The 17,014-nt window shown below is 45.3% G+C and overlaps 1 protein-coding gene across 1 annotated transcript in view; it reads left to right on the plus strand.

The window, feature by feature from the left end:
* Window positions 1-17,004, plus strand: part of cpx (synaptic transmission protein complexin) — a 528,009-nt gene extending 511,005 nt beyond the window's left edge. The window contains exon 5 of the mRNA XM_076520683.1: window positions 1,397-17,004. Within this exon, the coding sequence (XP_076376798.1) occupies window positions 1,397-1,473 (77 nt within the window). The 3' untranslated portion in view covers window positions 1,474-17,004. The remainder of the gene's footprint in view (window positions 1-1,396) is intronic.
* The last annotated feature ends 10 nt before the right edge of the window (window positions 17,005-17,014 follow it).

The following is a 17,014-nucleotide window of genomic DNA, read 5'->3' on the forward strand; positions in this document are numbered from 1 at the left end:
CACGGGCGCACCCTGAGAGAGTAGCTGTCTGACGAATTAATGCAGCGGCAGGGGGTGATCGATGAAGGGTTAACGAGCCGTGGCTAGAAATCAAACATTCCTGCCGCCCCCTTGCCTCGGATAACGGCGAATCTGACGTATGTCGTGCTCCGTGCCAGCGGCTCCATCATTTTTCGGTTGTTCCCTCCGAGGACCTAAAAAATATTTTCAATTTTAGCGCATTCTTCTCCTGGCGGCACATTCATCTTTCATTTTCACAAACGTTTTCCATCGAATCGATGAACACCGTTCAAAGATTTTTTCATTAACTGTATTCTAAACGGTAATTGTGTAGAGTGATTTCTCCTTTTTAATTTATACAAATATTTTCTATAAAATTGTGAAAAATACTGATTCACAGTTTAGAGATTCCGCGAAATTCTGTATCGCGATCCAGCATTTTTCAACCCTGATCTGGTCGGAAGGCTGCAGTACATGTATCTCTAGAGTTCGAGGGTCGATTACTCGATGTAATAATAAGTTGACTACAAGTTTTGGCGTGAAAATTGTCTAAATTGTCAATTTGTCAAAATTCACTACATTAAGAGCAAGGGACAGGAATTAAATATAAATATGCGTCTTCATTTAATAAATTCAGTAAGTTAAATATAGTATGACAGTCGCTGCAGGCGCACAGATATTCAATTTTAAAGATGAGGAAAAATTGCAATCTAGAAGATCATGCTGCACCCTGACCCAGACCCGACCAATTAGCAAGTCGACTGCCACATCGCAACCTAAAAACTTCGCACAACTTCGAAGCAATTGGGCTACGAAATCTGAAGCTGTAAAATTTACGGATTCATTTTCAAATCGATAATTACAGATTTATCTCTAAATCGATAATTACAGATTTATTTCTAAATCGATAATAACAGATTTATTTCCAAATCAATAATTACAGAGATTTATTTCACAGTTACAGTAATGCCTCCCCAACTGACGCTCAGATTGTGCACAAAGACGGACAATTTGGAAAGAGGAAATACGATTATTTATGTTTTGCTTCTCGTTGTTACAGTTGTTGACAATTCGTAAGTATAAAAACGAAACGCAAGGCTCGAATAATCGTGTCCCCTCTTCCCAAAACGTCCACTTTCGTGGAAAATCCGAGCGTCAATTAGAGAAACATTACTATACATTCCACGGTTTATCATCACAAACAATATCAGACTAATTGTCAACTGCAATTCGATGAAACAGAATATCCCGAACATTCCGAAATTCTTTACGGTTGTCGGCGTGGGCGGTCGAGCTGTTAAGGGAATTTGAAACGGTGCAGCGAACCGAAACGATGGTTCGCGGACGACCGATCAAGACTAACGCGACGCGGCGGCGTTCCGCCTGTCTGTTCCAGGAATCAAGAACGCGTTCGACACGCATATACAAGACATCAAGGCGCAAGTACTGGAAGGTAAATGCGAGCTCCAATAAGCCTACCTGCACCCGTGAGCAGTGGCGGCGCCGATGTGCCGCCAGGGCCGCATCCGCCTCACAGCCCCAACGACACCACGCGGAAGGGAACGGGTCAGATCCGACGTGTCGAGTAAGAAACCGAAGGGAAACAACGATATCGAGCCACCGAGAAAGAAGAAGCCGCCAGCGTCACCGTCCTCGTCTTCTTCGTCGTAGTCCGATCGCGCCGATCGATTCGAGATTCCGATTGGGCCGGTCGCCTATAGCTCCGGAGGAGAATCGGTGAACAGCCAGCCGGCCGGCCGGCCGGGCCAGCTAGAGAAGCGCAAAGGGAGCAAAGTAAGCTGGCAAACGGCACTCGAGACGCACCGACGATACAACACAATACCAACGATCGCGTCGAGGGTTTTCCACGGTGCGTCGAGCACGATCTCGGGGGACTCGACGAGCGTCGACATCCTCGAGTCGATATCGGCGGCTGCACGATTTTTCCAGACCACCCTCTTCGACCCCTTTTCGTCGATATCGATGTCTCGAGTGAGACGAATCGGGCGGGTTGATCGTTCCGACGATTCGGGGCTACAAGCTGCAACAGAAAAGAGAGAGAGAGGTATTAGAAACTGTGCGAAGAGGTTCGAGAAGGTTCAAGGGAAAGAGGGAAGGTGAGATCGGCGGAGATCGATATAGCGTCCAAAGTCCAAATTTATCCGATCCATCGTGATCGCGGAAAGAAGATTAAGGAAGACCGATCGGCGAAGCAAAGGAAAAAGTTACCAAAGCATAGAGGTCCAGAGTTCAAATTTCTTCCGATCGGTCGACGATGATCGGCGGACCTTGACAGCGATCGGGGGACAGGAAACGATTCGAACCACGTGGCTCCGGTCCCGAGTGTCCTCCGTCGATGCGGAAGATCCTGGAACCGGTTTATAACGAGCTGGAAATCATTCGGCGAACAATCGAAGGAGCGGATGAAAATTGGAAACGATGAAGACAGCGATGTGAAATAATTCAGCGGACGCTTGGAGGGAGAAGCGGAACAACCCATTGGTCCCGTTGAAGAAGCGAAACGATTCAGCGGAGAAGAGGAAGCTGGTTTGACGATGAAGGCGCGAGGCTGAAGAAGAAGGTCCTCGTGGAACAATTTGGATACTCGGAGGACAGTTTCGCCGATAAAATTAGGGTCGAACCAGATGGATTCTGGACACCGTGAAACAGTTTGGTGGACGCTTGGAGAAGAAGTACAACGAGTTGGACTTGGAGAAGGCACTTCTGAAGTAATTTAACGGAGAAGTCGAAGCAGCTGGGTATAGAAGCGAGTCCGAAGAAGAGGGTTCCGATGAAATAATTTGGATGCTTGGGTTCGAGGACGAACACGGGGATGAAGAAGAGGGATTTTGGACGCTGTGCAGAGGATGATGAGGAGGACGAGGGAAACGTAGTGGACGAGGAAGGTAGAGACGAAGAGGGACACGAAGAAGAGGGGTGTTTTCTGTGACAATGGGATTGGTCTCGATCGGCGTGAACAGGGGAAGACGCGCGAGCGACGCGAGTGGAAGTTTGCGGGAGGGACACGGGGGAGCCGGGGGCGATTCATTCCGGAGAACGATGACGGAACGATGACGGAACGATGACGAGGAGAACTGCAGGCAGACGCGGAATAGTCGTCCGCGCCTTACGATTCGGAGCTGGAAGAGGAACGCGATCCGACGGAAGAGGAGAGACCGTCGCAGAGAGATCGTCACCTCGAGCGATCTCTTCGTCGGACGACGACGCGATCGTCGGCCGAAGACACCGCGAGGATCGAGTGGATCGGAAAAAGGATCGTCGCGAGCGTGGCTGCGGATCGGTTCGAGTATCTCTTCGTGTGAGATCGTAAGAAGATCGCGGCGCGGGCGAGACACGTGAGCGGTCGAAGGGCGCGTGCATATAAATATACTTATACATATAAATATAAATAAAGAAAAGTATAAATATATAAATAAATAAATATATATATATACATACATACGAGTAAGAGAAACAAACCAAAACAAAAAAAAATGAAACAAGTAACGAGCAAAAAATAGAAAAAAACAAGACGCAAAAAAAAAGCCACACACACCTAGCACCTAAGTTTCTAGCGAATTTTTCGAATAGCGTTAAATTAAATGGGAAAACGGCAAAAAAAGTGACAAAATACCTTTTACCGGTAGCAGAGTTACGTAGTGGCTAGTTCGTTCGACGGCTGTTCAAAAAAACGGGAAAATTACCGAAACTTTGAAAAAACGAGAAAACGTAAAAAAACATAAACGAGTAATAAGAACAAAAAAAAAAGATGATAACGGAGATCCGAACGGAGGGAGAGTTCATTGTGTGTGTTATTTATTATTAAAACTAATTGTCGGTTGGATTGATTGCGAGAAACCAGTTACGAATTATTATTAATTCATAGTTTTACTGTACACGCCCGCGGTCATTGTTCTTATCGATTGTTAACTACCATTGGACGTTTGTATTTAGAGAGAAGAGAACGCGAAAGACGCGAGAAAAAGAAAACAAATTAATATTATTATTATTACTATGATTATTATTATAAAACGGAGATGATGTGAAACAGAGGGCGAAGAAGATGACGGAGACGACGGAGGAGAGAGACGAAGAACGAAAACGAAGCCAAGCCGGGGCGAGGATCGAGGGCCACGAGAAACTCGACAGATCGGCCGCCAACAACTGCGGGAGACCGTACTGCCCAGAGAGAAAACACGCCGCGACCATACTCGAACCTACACAAACGTATACAAACCTACTCAAACGTACACAAACGTACTCGAACGTACTCAAACAAATACAAACGTACTCGAACATACACAAACGTACATAAACGTACATAAACGTACTCGGAACATACACAAACGCATACTCAAACATACTCAAACATGCCGAGACCAACTCACACATCCACGACACTCGCAAAATAACACGCGCACAAGCACTCGGAACACGTTCGGGCATTCGGCAATACGAGTGAACGTTCGCAAAGGTATCGGAACATTGTTGAAACACACGCGAACACGGACCGGAGGCACCAGACCCTCTCGAACGAGAGCGACACCGGCGGCCCTTGCTCTACCTTCCGTCCGAAAATCGATTTCCTCCGAGATCCGCAATCGATTGGCACAGGCAGACAAGTAACACCTATTCTTGGCGGCAGTTTCCGTTCTATCGGATCACGCGAACAGTCGAACAATGAGAGAAACCGGGAGCTAGAAAGCAGAAAGAGAGAGAGGTAGAGAGATAGAGAGAGAGAGAGAGAAAGAGAGAAAGAGAGAGAGAGAGAGAGAGAGAGAGAGAAATAAAATTAGAAAAAGATGGAACGATACACGACTACCTTGTTCAAAGAGTAGAGAGCTCGACGTCTAGGCCGAGCAGCACTGACGAGGCAACACACAGTGTAGCAAACGAAAAATACAAAGAAATATGCCTTTCTTTCACGTTTATACGGTGCGTTTCTATCGAGTGTAAATTGTACATGTAGGTTAATCGTTTTAGCGTCGAATACGACGGCGAAGTGTCCGAGGAGGAGGCGGAGGAGGAGGAGGAGGAGGAGGGAATAAGAAAGGCGGCGAGGAGATTCAGGGGTGGATCAAATAAATGTGTTCTATCGTGGATGTTTCTCGGGAGGAACGCGGGGGTCGAGTCTGGCGGAGACGGGTTCTCTCCGAGGTGTTGCTTCGATCGATTCTACCCCGGATCGCGATGGTCACGGTCGCACCGGTGTTCGATCGAACAGATCCGGACGGGACGGGCAGAGCATCGACTGCCGGCGAGATCAAACGCGAGCCTTATACATATACGGACGTAGGAAAGGAAAAACCTGGGCGGCGGATATATATAGAGAAACTCCTCTCTGTTTGCCGAATACGATGGCGCGGATGGAAGAAATGAATACGATACCGGACACGTTCAGCATCCGTTCAGCAGCTTTCCCATCGAAGCGACGATGATTTTCGTTCAGGACATAAACCAACAGACACCAACCAGTTTCTTGCTCCTTCGATCCGGATACGGTCTTCGCGTCGAAGAGACTGAGCATATTATTACCCTTCTGGAATCAATAAGGTTATACGTTATCGAAAGCTATATTTATATATATAGATTATATATATATGTATATACACATATGAAATTTCAGTTGAGTTGGTATATGTATAGGGATACGTATTTACGCTGATAATAGGGAGAATTGAGAAACGTTTTTTGTACGAACAAAAAGGGAAGATCGAATACGAAAGTGTACTTCTTTATGTTCGACGTTACTATCGTTCCGAAGACGCTTATGTCTGTTCTTGCTTCTTGTTCACTGTTCAAAACTCTCTTTCTATATCTGTACGTCTGTCTTTCTGTCTTTCTGCTGTTTATTAGCGCCTCTCTCATTCTCTTTCTATCTCTTTCTCTCTACATATATGTATGTATCTTTCTCTCTCTCTCTCTCTCTCTCTCTCTCTCTCTCTCTCTCTCTCTCTCTCTCTCTTTTGATCGATCGTTTATTGTAAAATGCAACGGCCACTCCTCCGATTTCTTCGCGAACACTCGAGATTCTCATGACGCACGCTCTTCACGCTATAATCTTCGATCGTAACCGCACGAGGGCAAAGTTTCTCGAACAAGTGTACACGCGCTGCAACGAACACGATCGCTCGAGCCGTCTCGGTGGCGTTCTCTATCATCGCGAAACTGTTTCGACGCTCGTCATAGAGAACGATAAGAGAACGAAGAAAGAAATTCGATTTTCGGGGTATATAACGCTGGAACTACCGTGAGCCCCAAACGTGACCAATGCATATTGTTTTATGACAATGACAAGATCGGATTTATTTATACTTCCCGCAATTTTTATTATAAGTACAATCAGACCTTGATGATTTCGATTGATAGTTATATTCCGTTTTTGTTGCTATCTTTGGAGTACAGGTAATTTAGTACAGATTTTATTTGTGTAACAAAGTTGCATAAGTGGAAAGTCGAAAAGCAAGGATTAAATGAACAAATGTATAAGTTCGTGTAAAAATTTCTGACGAAAACATTTTTAAAATATCAGCGATTGTAAAAGAAAAAAAGTGAGGAAGCAGTCATTTTCACTGGTTTGGTAGATCTAGCGTTAACGAAGGACTCTGTGTGTGTTTCGCTTCGAGCAACGCGGAGTCGAATGGTAAACGATTCCTGAAGAATTCTATGGACGATCGAACCGACTTCGCTGTCGTTTCAATTAGAAACGACTTGAACGCTGATGGAGAACGCCGGCCGCGCAGTGCATAGCTCGGCGACAGCCGGAAAAAGTCGGAAGCCGATGGGCCTTCTGTCCAAACGTAGGACTCGCGACGGAAGAGGATAGACGAATAAAATCGATAAAAAAAACACGTATTCGCTGTACAAAGGAACGCATGATGTCAGCTTTTGGTGTGCCGTCAGTTCACTCTGTTCCCGTTTCTCGATGTAATAATTGTAACGCGCACCCGCTAGCCGAATAGCGTCGACGATTCCTCTCTGTTCTGTCGATTCGCGCGGCGCCTCGCGAGAGCGGAACGGGACGCGAAATTTTCCGATGATTGCGGCGAGAAGAAAATCACGGTGCTCTCTTCTCTGTAATTGGAAGTCGAACGGGTCTCGAGGCGATTCCCTCCCGATCCCGGCGAGCCAGCCGTGGAAAAGGGACTCCGGGGTAGGAAAGGGAAAAGCCGCGGTCGCACAGTTTCCCGAAGTTTTTCCCGTCGCGGCGCTGAAACGCCACTTGCCCGGCTGTTTGTCCGCGAGAAACAAACCGAGAACTTTCGTTTCCCACGGCCGGGAAGTCTCCGGAATCGGGCCCGGACCAACCACCCGGTGGGAATTCAACGGAGACCCGATTGATCGTTCGATTCGAGCCGCGTTCATCGTCTCCCGGCGCGGCGTCGCGCGAAAACTAGATTAAAAACGAATATGTGTAAAACCGTGAAACATAGGAACTCTCGTGTCTCAACGTGCATGCTAGCCGTTTCTCTCTTTGTCTGTCGATGTCGTTGGTTCGAACTTCTCTATGGCTTTTCCACGACCGACGGTCCTCGTCGATCCGCGAAAACACGTTCGCGCTGGTCCCGTGCGATTCTCGAGACAGAGAGGTCTTCAAGCGAGTTTCTCTATTGGAACAATCGCGACGAACGGAATTCTTTGCCGTTCGCAATCGAAACGATAATAGATCCCGACAGAGAATCGACTCCAGACGATTCGAATACATGAAACTCCGACAAATTTTAACTTCCATACGATTCAATCGCGTTACATCGTTTCGCGGATCGCAGAATTTTTGAAAACGGGATTACAATGGACAAAATACGATCGAGTCTGTTTCACGATTCGAGCGAAACAAGCTTTCGAAGAATTGTAACTCGCTCGGAGATCGGCAGCGTTCGAGAGACAGCGTGAACGAGAAAAATTGTTGCGAACGATCTTCGAGGACCGTGTCTAGCATTCTTTCTAAGCATAGTTATTGGTCCCGGTTTTTCCTCGGCCACGCCCACGCACCCTCCCCCCCCCCTCCCGTCCAGCGAATCACCAACCAGTCGAAACCACGGAAACCGTCTTCGCAGTATCTGATTCTCCCGTAAAACTTTACTCGATACACACTTCAAGTCAATTACTCAATAATTAATCCAAAGAAACTATAAAGCTATATTATGTATATGAACTGTTAGAAAGGAAGGATGCGTCTGATAATGATGAGGATGATGAGGATGATGATGATGATGATAATGATGATGATGATGATAATGATGATGATGATGATAATGATGTATACCGGCTGGTAACACGACACGTTTTGCCTGCGAATGTTTGCGAGAATAGATAAAATGTAATCGTGTCACACACGCGAGAAGCGCATCTCCCGGTGTTATAGGAGAGAGAGCTCGCGAGTTTCGCGATCGAGGCACGCTTTAAAGGGGATTTGTGAAAGTTCAAACGCTCGAACAGGAACGTCTTTGCTCGACGGGGACCGAGAGTCGTGTCTCATTATCACGGCTAACAGAAGGAAAGTAATTAAACTCGACATCAAATTATACCGACAACTTCGAACTTGAAACCGCTTAACTACTATCTAGCAGCCAGCGATGTTGTGTAGTTCGTAGAACTGTGTTTTGCTGTTCCTTACTCTTGCGCTCTTATCTGTCTATATCTCTCGCTGTCTCTCCACCTCTCTCTCTCTCTCTCTCTCTGTCTCTCTCTCTGTCTCTCTCTTTCTCTCTGTCGCTCTATTCTTGTATCTCGCTCTCTGCCCCTAACTAACTTTCCTCTAGAAAATCTTTCTCGATCTGGTTTCACGTACGTAGCAACTTTATCTCTCTATCCACGTACCTGCTCGATGTGCCCCCTTAACGCTCGAAATATAATCTTCGACGACAAAAAGAATATAAAAAAAAGAGTGGAATGAGAAATACTCGCGAAGCCAAATAGCGTGAAACCGAGAATGAAGATGCAGAAAAGATAAAAAGAATGAGAATAAACGAGAGAAAATAAAGGAAATCCCTGTTGTCGTCGCTATAACGTTTTACTACTACTACTACTACTACTACTACTACAGCTGATTAATGTCGTGTGTCGTTGTTGTTTCTCGATGTGATATCAGCATGGATGTTGTTCGTCGCGTTGTCTAGTTGATGTTCACGTCACCGCTGACAACTTAGCACGATTCTGTTCCCCTCTTTCTGATCGTTTCGTATATTATACATTGTTAACGCTCTCTCTATATAAATATATACATATATATATATTATACCATATATATGTGTATATATATAGACATACATACATACACGTACACACACATATGTAAGCTCTGACAAATTGATTAAAGCTTCTGTGCCTTTAGTTTCGTCTACTTTTAATCCACGTTTTCGTTTTCTTGCGATCGTTTACTATTCTGCTGTTTCTATTCTACTTGCCGAAGAGTGGACACCGAAACTGGCTCTAAACACATATTGTTTATCTGTTTATTTGTTAATTTATAAATATACGGGGAAGAACCCATTTTTACCGTAAAGTACTTAAACTTAATATTAAATGCAGACCGAGAATCAGCGATATTGGCTGCAAATATGTCTATGTTGTCGCTGTTTACGTTAACAGTTTGAAGTAACCCGTAAAAAGAAGGGCCAATTCAAATTGTGCTCCGAGGAGAAACCGAGCGACAAAAAGGCGCGTTTCTCGTCGCTGGCTCGTTCGCTGTCCAATCTTCGTACTCTAAAATTCTCGAAACTCTGCGAACACCGAGCAGGCCGTGGCCGTCTACGATATTTTCACGGGAAACAGGCGCTCGTCGGACGGAACAGAAGAGCCCGGTCGAAAAAACGAGAGACGACTCAACATTTCGCGCGAACGCTCTCGAGGCTTTCTCTTGTTCCCCGAATTTCCTTTTACACCCGGCGGAACACGCACGTTCACGAAAAAAAAAGAAAAAAGAAACGCTAGCCCTTCCACTCCTCCACCCTCACCTCCTGCCCCTCGACAAACGTGTCTGCTCCCCTCTGATTTCTCCACCTCCCCTGAAAAGCCACCCTAAGCCTGCGGCACGTGGCAAGTGATACAAACCGAGATACTTAAATCTACTTGATTCGTGTTTCATAGGACTTTAATCGACAAAAAAAGACGACGAGAAAAAAACAATGAAAAAATCCCACAAAAAAAACGAGAAATAAGAAGCAGAAGACGAAGATGAAAGAAGCGACGCGCGTCTCGTTCCGAGGCCTTGCCTTTCGATTCGAGGGATCGCCCGTAGCCGATCGATCCGCGGGTTCTTCGGGATCGAGTTCTCTCTTTCCCGTGAGACTTTTCACGAGGAACACTCTCAAAGTTTCGTACGCGATCGTGCGAAGACCCGCGCGGCCGGTCGATCGCAATTGCTCAGTGTAATCGATGGGATCGCTCTCGTCGATCGGTCGTCGGAGCGGGGCGCCTGTCCCTCGGCTACGTATATAATATTATATAAATATATATAAAGGATATTTAAAGGACCTTTTCTTAGGCGTTTAACGATCGGACACGCAGCGCATTTAATCGGCGTATTAAACGGAGACGCGTTAGATACGAGGAACAATTTCACGCCGAACACCCCCGCGTTTAGGACGTCGCACCAGACGGATAACCGTTCTGTTTTATCTCCGTGTACATAGTCTCGCGTGATGAAAAAAAAAAGAAGAATAACCCAGGAAACCAAAGCCGCGTTTTAGCGTTTTAAAGTGAAACCCGCGAGGAATTCATCGAGGCGTGTGAGCAACCGAGATAGCAGCAAAACGATTGCGAGAACCGGAAAAGGCGAGCAGAAACGGAGCCGATCGCTTCCGGTCCCTCGAGGATTCGAGTACCAATCTATGCTGCCTAGATTTTTCTGGGACGCTTCGCGGCTCCGGCAGGGGTCGCCAAGATGGCCGCCGGTGCTCCTCGAGGGCCCGCGCGCGCGAACGACCGGCGATTTATTGTCTTAAAAGAAAACGAAACGAGAATAAATAACGCACGACCGACTCAACTTATTCAGAGACAACGACACAACGCATTATAAAGTAATAATCGATATACTTACACACGTTATTATAGATCGACGTACTATTGTTATGATCTCTTGATCTTCGACGATCGTCGACGATCGCGGAATCGATCGTCGCGCGGTCCCGTCGACAGCGTAGTTTGGGCGAGAATACTAGAGGAAAGAAAGAGAGCAATGAAGTGAACGTTGACGAGAGGACACACGGTTTTAGACGATAAGCGACGAGATGATACACACCTCTTCACCAAACACCCACCCCCGCAAGCACCCCCTCTGAACCGTGGAACTGGAGATTTCTCTCTGGTGAAAGACGAACGACCATGCTATTGTGTTCGAATCGGTTACGCGTTCGTCGGACAGCAATGCAAATGAAAGAACGATCGAAAAATTGATCGGTAAAGGTTGAAATCGATTATTATAAGATCATTATTCTGCGGTCTAGCATCTTGTCATTGCGTTGCAATATATTTTTCAGTGGCTCGCGAGCTTGTTCGCGTTGCAGATTCAGCGAATAAAATTTTAATCGAACAAATGATTCAAATAAATTCTTCGAATAAAATTTTATTCGCGTAATACTTCGAATAAACTATACGAATAAAATTCGATTCGTTTCCTTCGAGTAAGATCGAAGTAAATTCCGTGGAGTTTTTCTTATTGATTTTTAATCGCCGGAACCGAACAGCGAAACACAATGCAACAATTCTGTAGAACACACGAGCAGAAATCGTGATGCAAGATTTCTGTGGAACGATCGATTGGTACACAACAGCGTGGTCGACGGAGTATGCGAAAAGAGCGGGAAACGTTCACGATGTTTTAAACAAGTAAGTAGACGTTAGCTTTGTATACAAGAGAGCGCGGAGAGTACGACGATGATTAAGAGGATGATTAAGAGAAAGGGAGAGCTGCTATTCGATCGAGAGATACGATCCGTTTCGGTGGCTGTCGATCGAAAGAGATCGAGGCGCACCGATCATCTTCGAGCGGACTTGTGCGATTTTTGCGAACTGTACAGTGTTTTGCGAACGCGGCGTTTCGCTGTCCCTCGATTCGAACCTCGACGATCACGATTCCGGTCTTGTTCCATATCAAAGATCCCAGAGATCTGGACCAGTCGAAGCGTCCCGGTGAATATCAATTTTCGAGTCTGGATTGTTATTGCAATGCACAGTGGAATCAGTCCGAAGATATTTTAGCAGAACTAGAAGTTACTTACAATTGAGCGGATCAGAATCGTAGTAAATCAGATTCTCCTCATTGTGAGAAGTTTGGAGTGTTATTGTTTGCTGAGCGAATTTATCGTTCAGATAATTTACGGTTCAGTCAATCTACAGTAACTGTATAATAAATTTATTATATGTAAACGTAATAAATATATATTCTAAATCATATTATTACGAATGTATTAAATTTGTTCTTAATTGCATTATTATCAGTATAATAAATTTATTATAAATTATATTATTATCGATATTTACTATAAATTAATCTATAACTCGCTAATTCGTTTCACGTATCAACATTTTCAAAAATGTCGCTATGATTCTAATCGGCTCGATTGTTCGTGGGGTAGCAATTCTTCCAAGCAGCGGCAGTTAGATCGCAGTTTTTATACGCTTGTGGCGAGTACCGCTTAAAACCGAATACAAATTAAACTAATCGAAGCGTACATCGTTAGCGGTCCCTGTTAAAATTGATCCAGAAAGGAAGAAATTCCGAAGCGGCTGTCTCGCAACAGCCGCATTTCTATTTCGCATCGAAGATCCGCCGCTGTTCTCGCTAAAGTGCGTACACGGCAACCGAACGAATCGCTGGAAGTTTTGAATTTCGTTGACGAAAGAGAACACGGTATTTTCGCAACGATCGGGTTCCGCGGATTGATCCGAGGGACAGCGTTCCGCCGTCGAGCTCGTTGGAAACCGTTTCGATCACGCTTGTACCGTGGCCCGGTATCTTCGCGAATGCGTTAAACTCGACCGGAAGCAATACTCTAGATGCCTGTAATTTACTAATTACTAATACGTGTCCTCGAGCTAAACGGAAGCTCGAAGACACGAAGCGCGAAACACAAAGCACACGGAAACACCGAGAAACACCGTATTGTAAACGTGCTCAACCCATGGGCGACCGTCGACTATCTCCATGCGCCGATCGCGCCACGTGCTCCTGCGTAGCAATTTTACTCGATTTTTGATAAAACGATCGCTCCCACGCGCCTGCCTGTGCGACGTGAGAGCAGACGAGTGCTCGTGGACCACGTTTACTTTCACCGAGGACTTTCACGGGATCATTTGCACCCACCCCGAGAGGGCCGGTGTGAATGATACACTTTTTCTCCTGTCGCGAAATTTAGGTTCGACCCTGGGACCGTTAGCTGTCGAGAAACTGGCTGATTTAACATTTCATTTCGATCGTTGGATTATCAGGGATGTACATACGTACTTTCGCGGGGAGTTGTTCGATTTCACTTGTTAAGGGAAGCCCCGTTGCTTTCCGGGAGCACAGAATTACGAGCGAAATTACTCAAGGAATTATAATCAGATTCACTTACATTCTAATACGATTATGTTCTAATTCGATTACTTTTTAATTCAATTATATCCTAATTCGATTACATTCTAATTCAATCACGTTGTAATTCAGATCTCGGTTCAATTGAATTACAATGTAACTCGTAACTGCAATTTGAGTACGATTATAAAATGCCAAGTAATTAAATCACATTGATCGCGATGTAATTGAATCAAGTTTACGAATTACGATGTCACTGTGTCGAGGATTACGAATTATGATGTAATACAGTCAACATTACGAATTACGATCTAATCGAGTTAAGCTTATGAGTATCGATGCAATTCGATCAAAATTACGTATCGAAGAATGATAAATGAATAGGTAACAACAGTAAAAAATAGGCAGACGAGAAAAGTGTATCTCGCTTCTTCAAAGGTCTGAACGGTGATTCGAAGAACAGTATTTCAATTGCATTCAATTAAAACAATTAACGATCGAATTAACTGGTCGGTTTGTATTATGTAATTGAATTACAACGTGGTCGGATTACGATCTAACCGAAATGCGATGTAATTGAATCGCGAGATTGAATTACAACGTAATTAAAACGCAATGTAATTAAGTTGCGAAATTGAATTACAGGGCGTAATTGAATTAGCAGAACAGTGTCCGCAAGGTAACCAGTTCGTTTCGATGACGAGTGGGTCCCAGGGTTGTAACGTGTCGCTAGAGCTCGAAAAATGGGAAAAGTAATTCTACATTTTGGCTGCCAGGCCACCGCGCGCGGATGGCGATTTTTACCCAGTGTCTAAACGATAGTATACCGTTCAGAGAAATTTCATACTCGCGGGAATAATCGTAGGGGGGGGGGGTGAGTTCGAGCGGGATAAATTCTGTGATAACAATTGGTTCGCGTGCTCCGCCTAGGAGCCGTCCACACTTCTCGAGAGTTTTCCTGGGGGGCCGTAGAGGAGAACGCGTGGCTAGCCGGTGCATGGGCACGCTTAGGGTTGCCGATGGGTTCAGGACGAGGGCGAGACCCGCACGAACCAACATACGAAACATCGATTGCAATAACTTTTCGGCGTTCCTTCCCACGATTGCCGAAAGTACCATTAATCGAAAAAAGAAAAACGAGAAAACGAACGAAAAAGAGAAAAGGTTATCGTGGCCAAGAAGGATCGCGTCGACACATCCGTGCGATTCTGTTTTGTCCGGACGTCCGAGGACCAATTATCGTGGATCGTCACGATCGATGCTGGGTCGCGCGGGACCCGGAATATTCTAGCGGATCCGATCGAAGCACGGGGAAACGGTACGCGAAACGAGACGAGCCCGTGGCGCGGAGAGACGATCGCACGAAGCTTGCTCGACACGGATCGTTCAGCGTAGACACTGCTTCCTTCTTTTTTTTGTCTCTCTTTTGTCTCGAACCGTTAGTAGAGAGCGATAAGAAAAACAAAAGTAAATAAATAAAATCACAGAGAGGTCGACGATCGATAGCGATCGGTGCGGACGAGTTTGTTGTTGATGCCGTTTCACGTCGCGCACCGTGGATCACGGACGACGGTCGATAATACTATGTTGTTGTTAGATTATGTACATTACATACATATGCCAGTATGTATATGTGTGTACATGTATACGTACGATTGCTAGAGAAATCAAGTAATTCTAGATTTAAGATCACTTGTTCACGAGGTACACGGACACTACACGCGTTCGAGCACCGCGCTCCTAATTGGCCGTTCATTTGGCCACGACGAACTTTCGTTTTTGTTCCCTTTTTGGTTTGGACAGATGCGCGAGATGCGCGAAACGTTGTTGACAAATTTGTATTCCCTGCTGGACCAATTTCCGCGATAATTTTCAGCGTTTTCCCAAAACTAGAAAATCAAAGATCCGTTTAAAAAAAAAGAAAAGAATTGAACAACGGTGCTCTTGAGCGTTAATGTACGATTGAAGTAAAAGCCTGTCGAGAGTGGTGTCGAACCGATTATTCAAGTCGACGACAATTGCAGAAGAACATTCCTCAATTTCTAATTGCAGTCTCGCATACGAGAAGAAGACGCGTTTATTTCGAGTGCTCGGAATCGGTCCGAGAAGGTTCGAACGTTCGTTACACTGTGCGAGGGTCGACGAAGGATTATTATGTTTCATTTCGACGACGAGAAGTAACGGTTGTTCTGGAAATTCGGGCTTAAACCGTACCAAAGCGGTCCACGCGGCGGGGAATGCATGGAGGGAGTTCGTCGTGCCAAGTAAAAGGTTAACGGACAGGTGAACACGAGCATGTTTCCACACTGGCAACAATACCACACGACAGAGCGACACACGATTTCAGTAGCCGTTGCCCGTGAGTAGAAAGGGTTGCACAGCCTGTGACAAAACAGTTCTAGACACGGTCCCGACCAGAGACAGGCGAAACCAAAACCTTGAACAGAAATTCCAAACATTAGAATGAAACAAGCAGACAGAAGAATTGCGTTATCAAATGAGAAATTAGATATTATTTACGGGATTAATTGTTAATGGTGGTATTTACATACTCAATGGGACACGGAAGATTAAATGAATTACCATGTCATGGTATTCTTTCAAATTCGTTCGATAAACAGAAATACTGTAACCGTTCTGACTTTAAAAGACTTCGCGATCCAGTTTTCTATGGGAGATATTTTAAATATTTGAGAGAAAATCCTGGCGCACGAGGGGTTGAACGTCGAGGCCGGAACGGGAGAAGGCCCTCCGGAATAGGAGATACAATTCGACGGGAATAATTTAAATGAAACAATGGTCTCTGGTCCGGGGCCTTTGTCGCGCCTGAAGAATGCATAGAATACTGTAGATCCCGGCGTTCGTCCCTTTCCTGGATCGTACGAGCGACGAGCAGGTCGACGCGATTTTTCCAAAGCGACTCGATCATTCGTTTGCCTCCTCGAGGGAGGCGTCGCGACGCGCTCGTTGCTCGATACGTCGACGGAACGAGCGGGACGAACATTAATAAATCGACGCGGGGAGACGGATCGCTCAGGTAGAGGCGGAGACGCGTAAACGAAACCGGGTTAGAACGAAGATTCACGGAGAAGGACAATCGAGCTTTCCTCTTTTCCTAATTACTGTAACAGAGCACACGATTACACGACGTTTCTTTTCGGCTTTCACGGCGGGAGAGAAGGAACAACACAATAAGAATCTAAAGAAAACGAAAGCAAAAAGGAAAAAAAAAAGAAAAAATGAGTATCAACAGATCTCACCGAAAGTGAATATATAAAACACTCGGAAACACGCGAACGGAAATTGAAACCGAACGAAGCACGAGGGAGGGATTTTTAGGGGCGCGCCTCGTCGTTATTAGCTCTTAATACCGATAGTAATACTACGAGTAATAATAAACAAAAAGTGGATTAACCAGAATATGCGTTTATGTTATTTAGTTCTAAAAAATGGAAAAAAATGTAATAAAAGTCAATCGTGTTACCAAACCCGCACCGC

Source organism: Megalopta genalis, chromosome 3 (assembly GCF_051020955.1).
Source record: "Megalopta genalis isolate 19385.01 chromosome 3, iyMegGena1_principal, whole genome shotgun sequence".
Taxonomy (NCBI): Eukaryota; Metazoa; Arthropoda; class Insecta; order Hymenoptera; family Halictidae; genus Megalopta; species Megalopta genalis.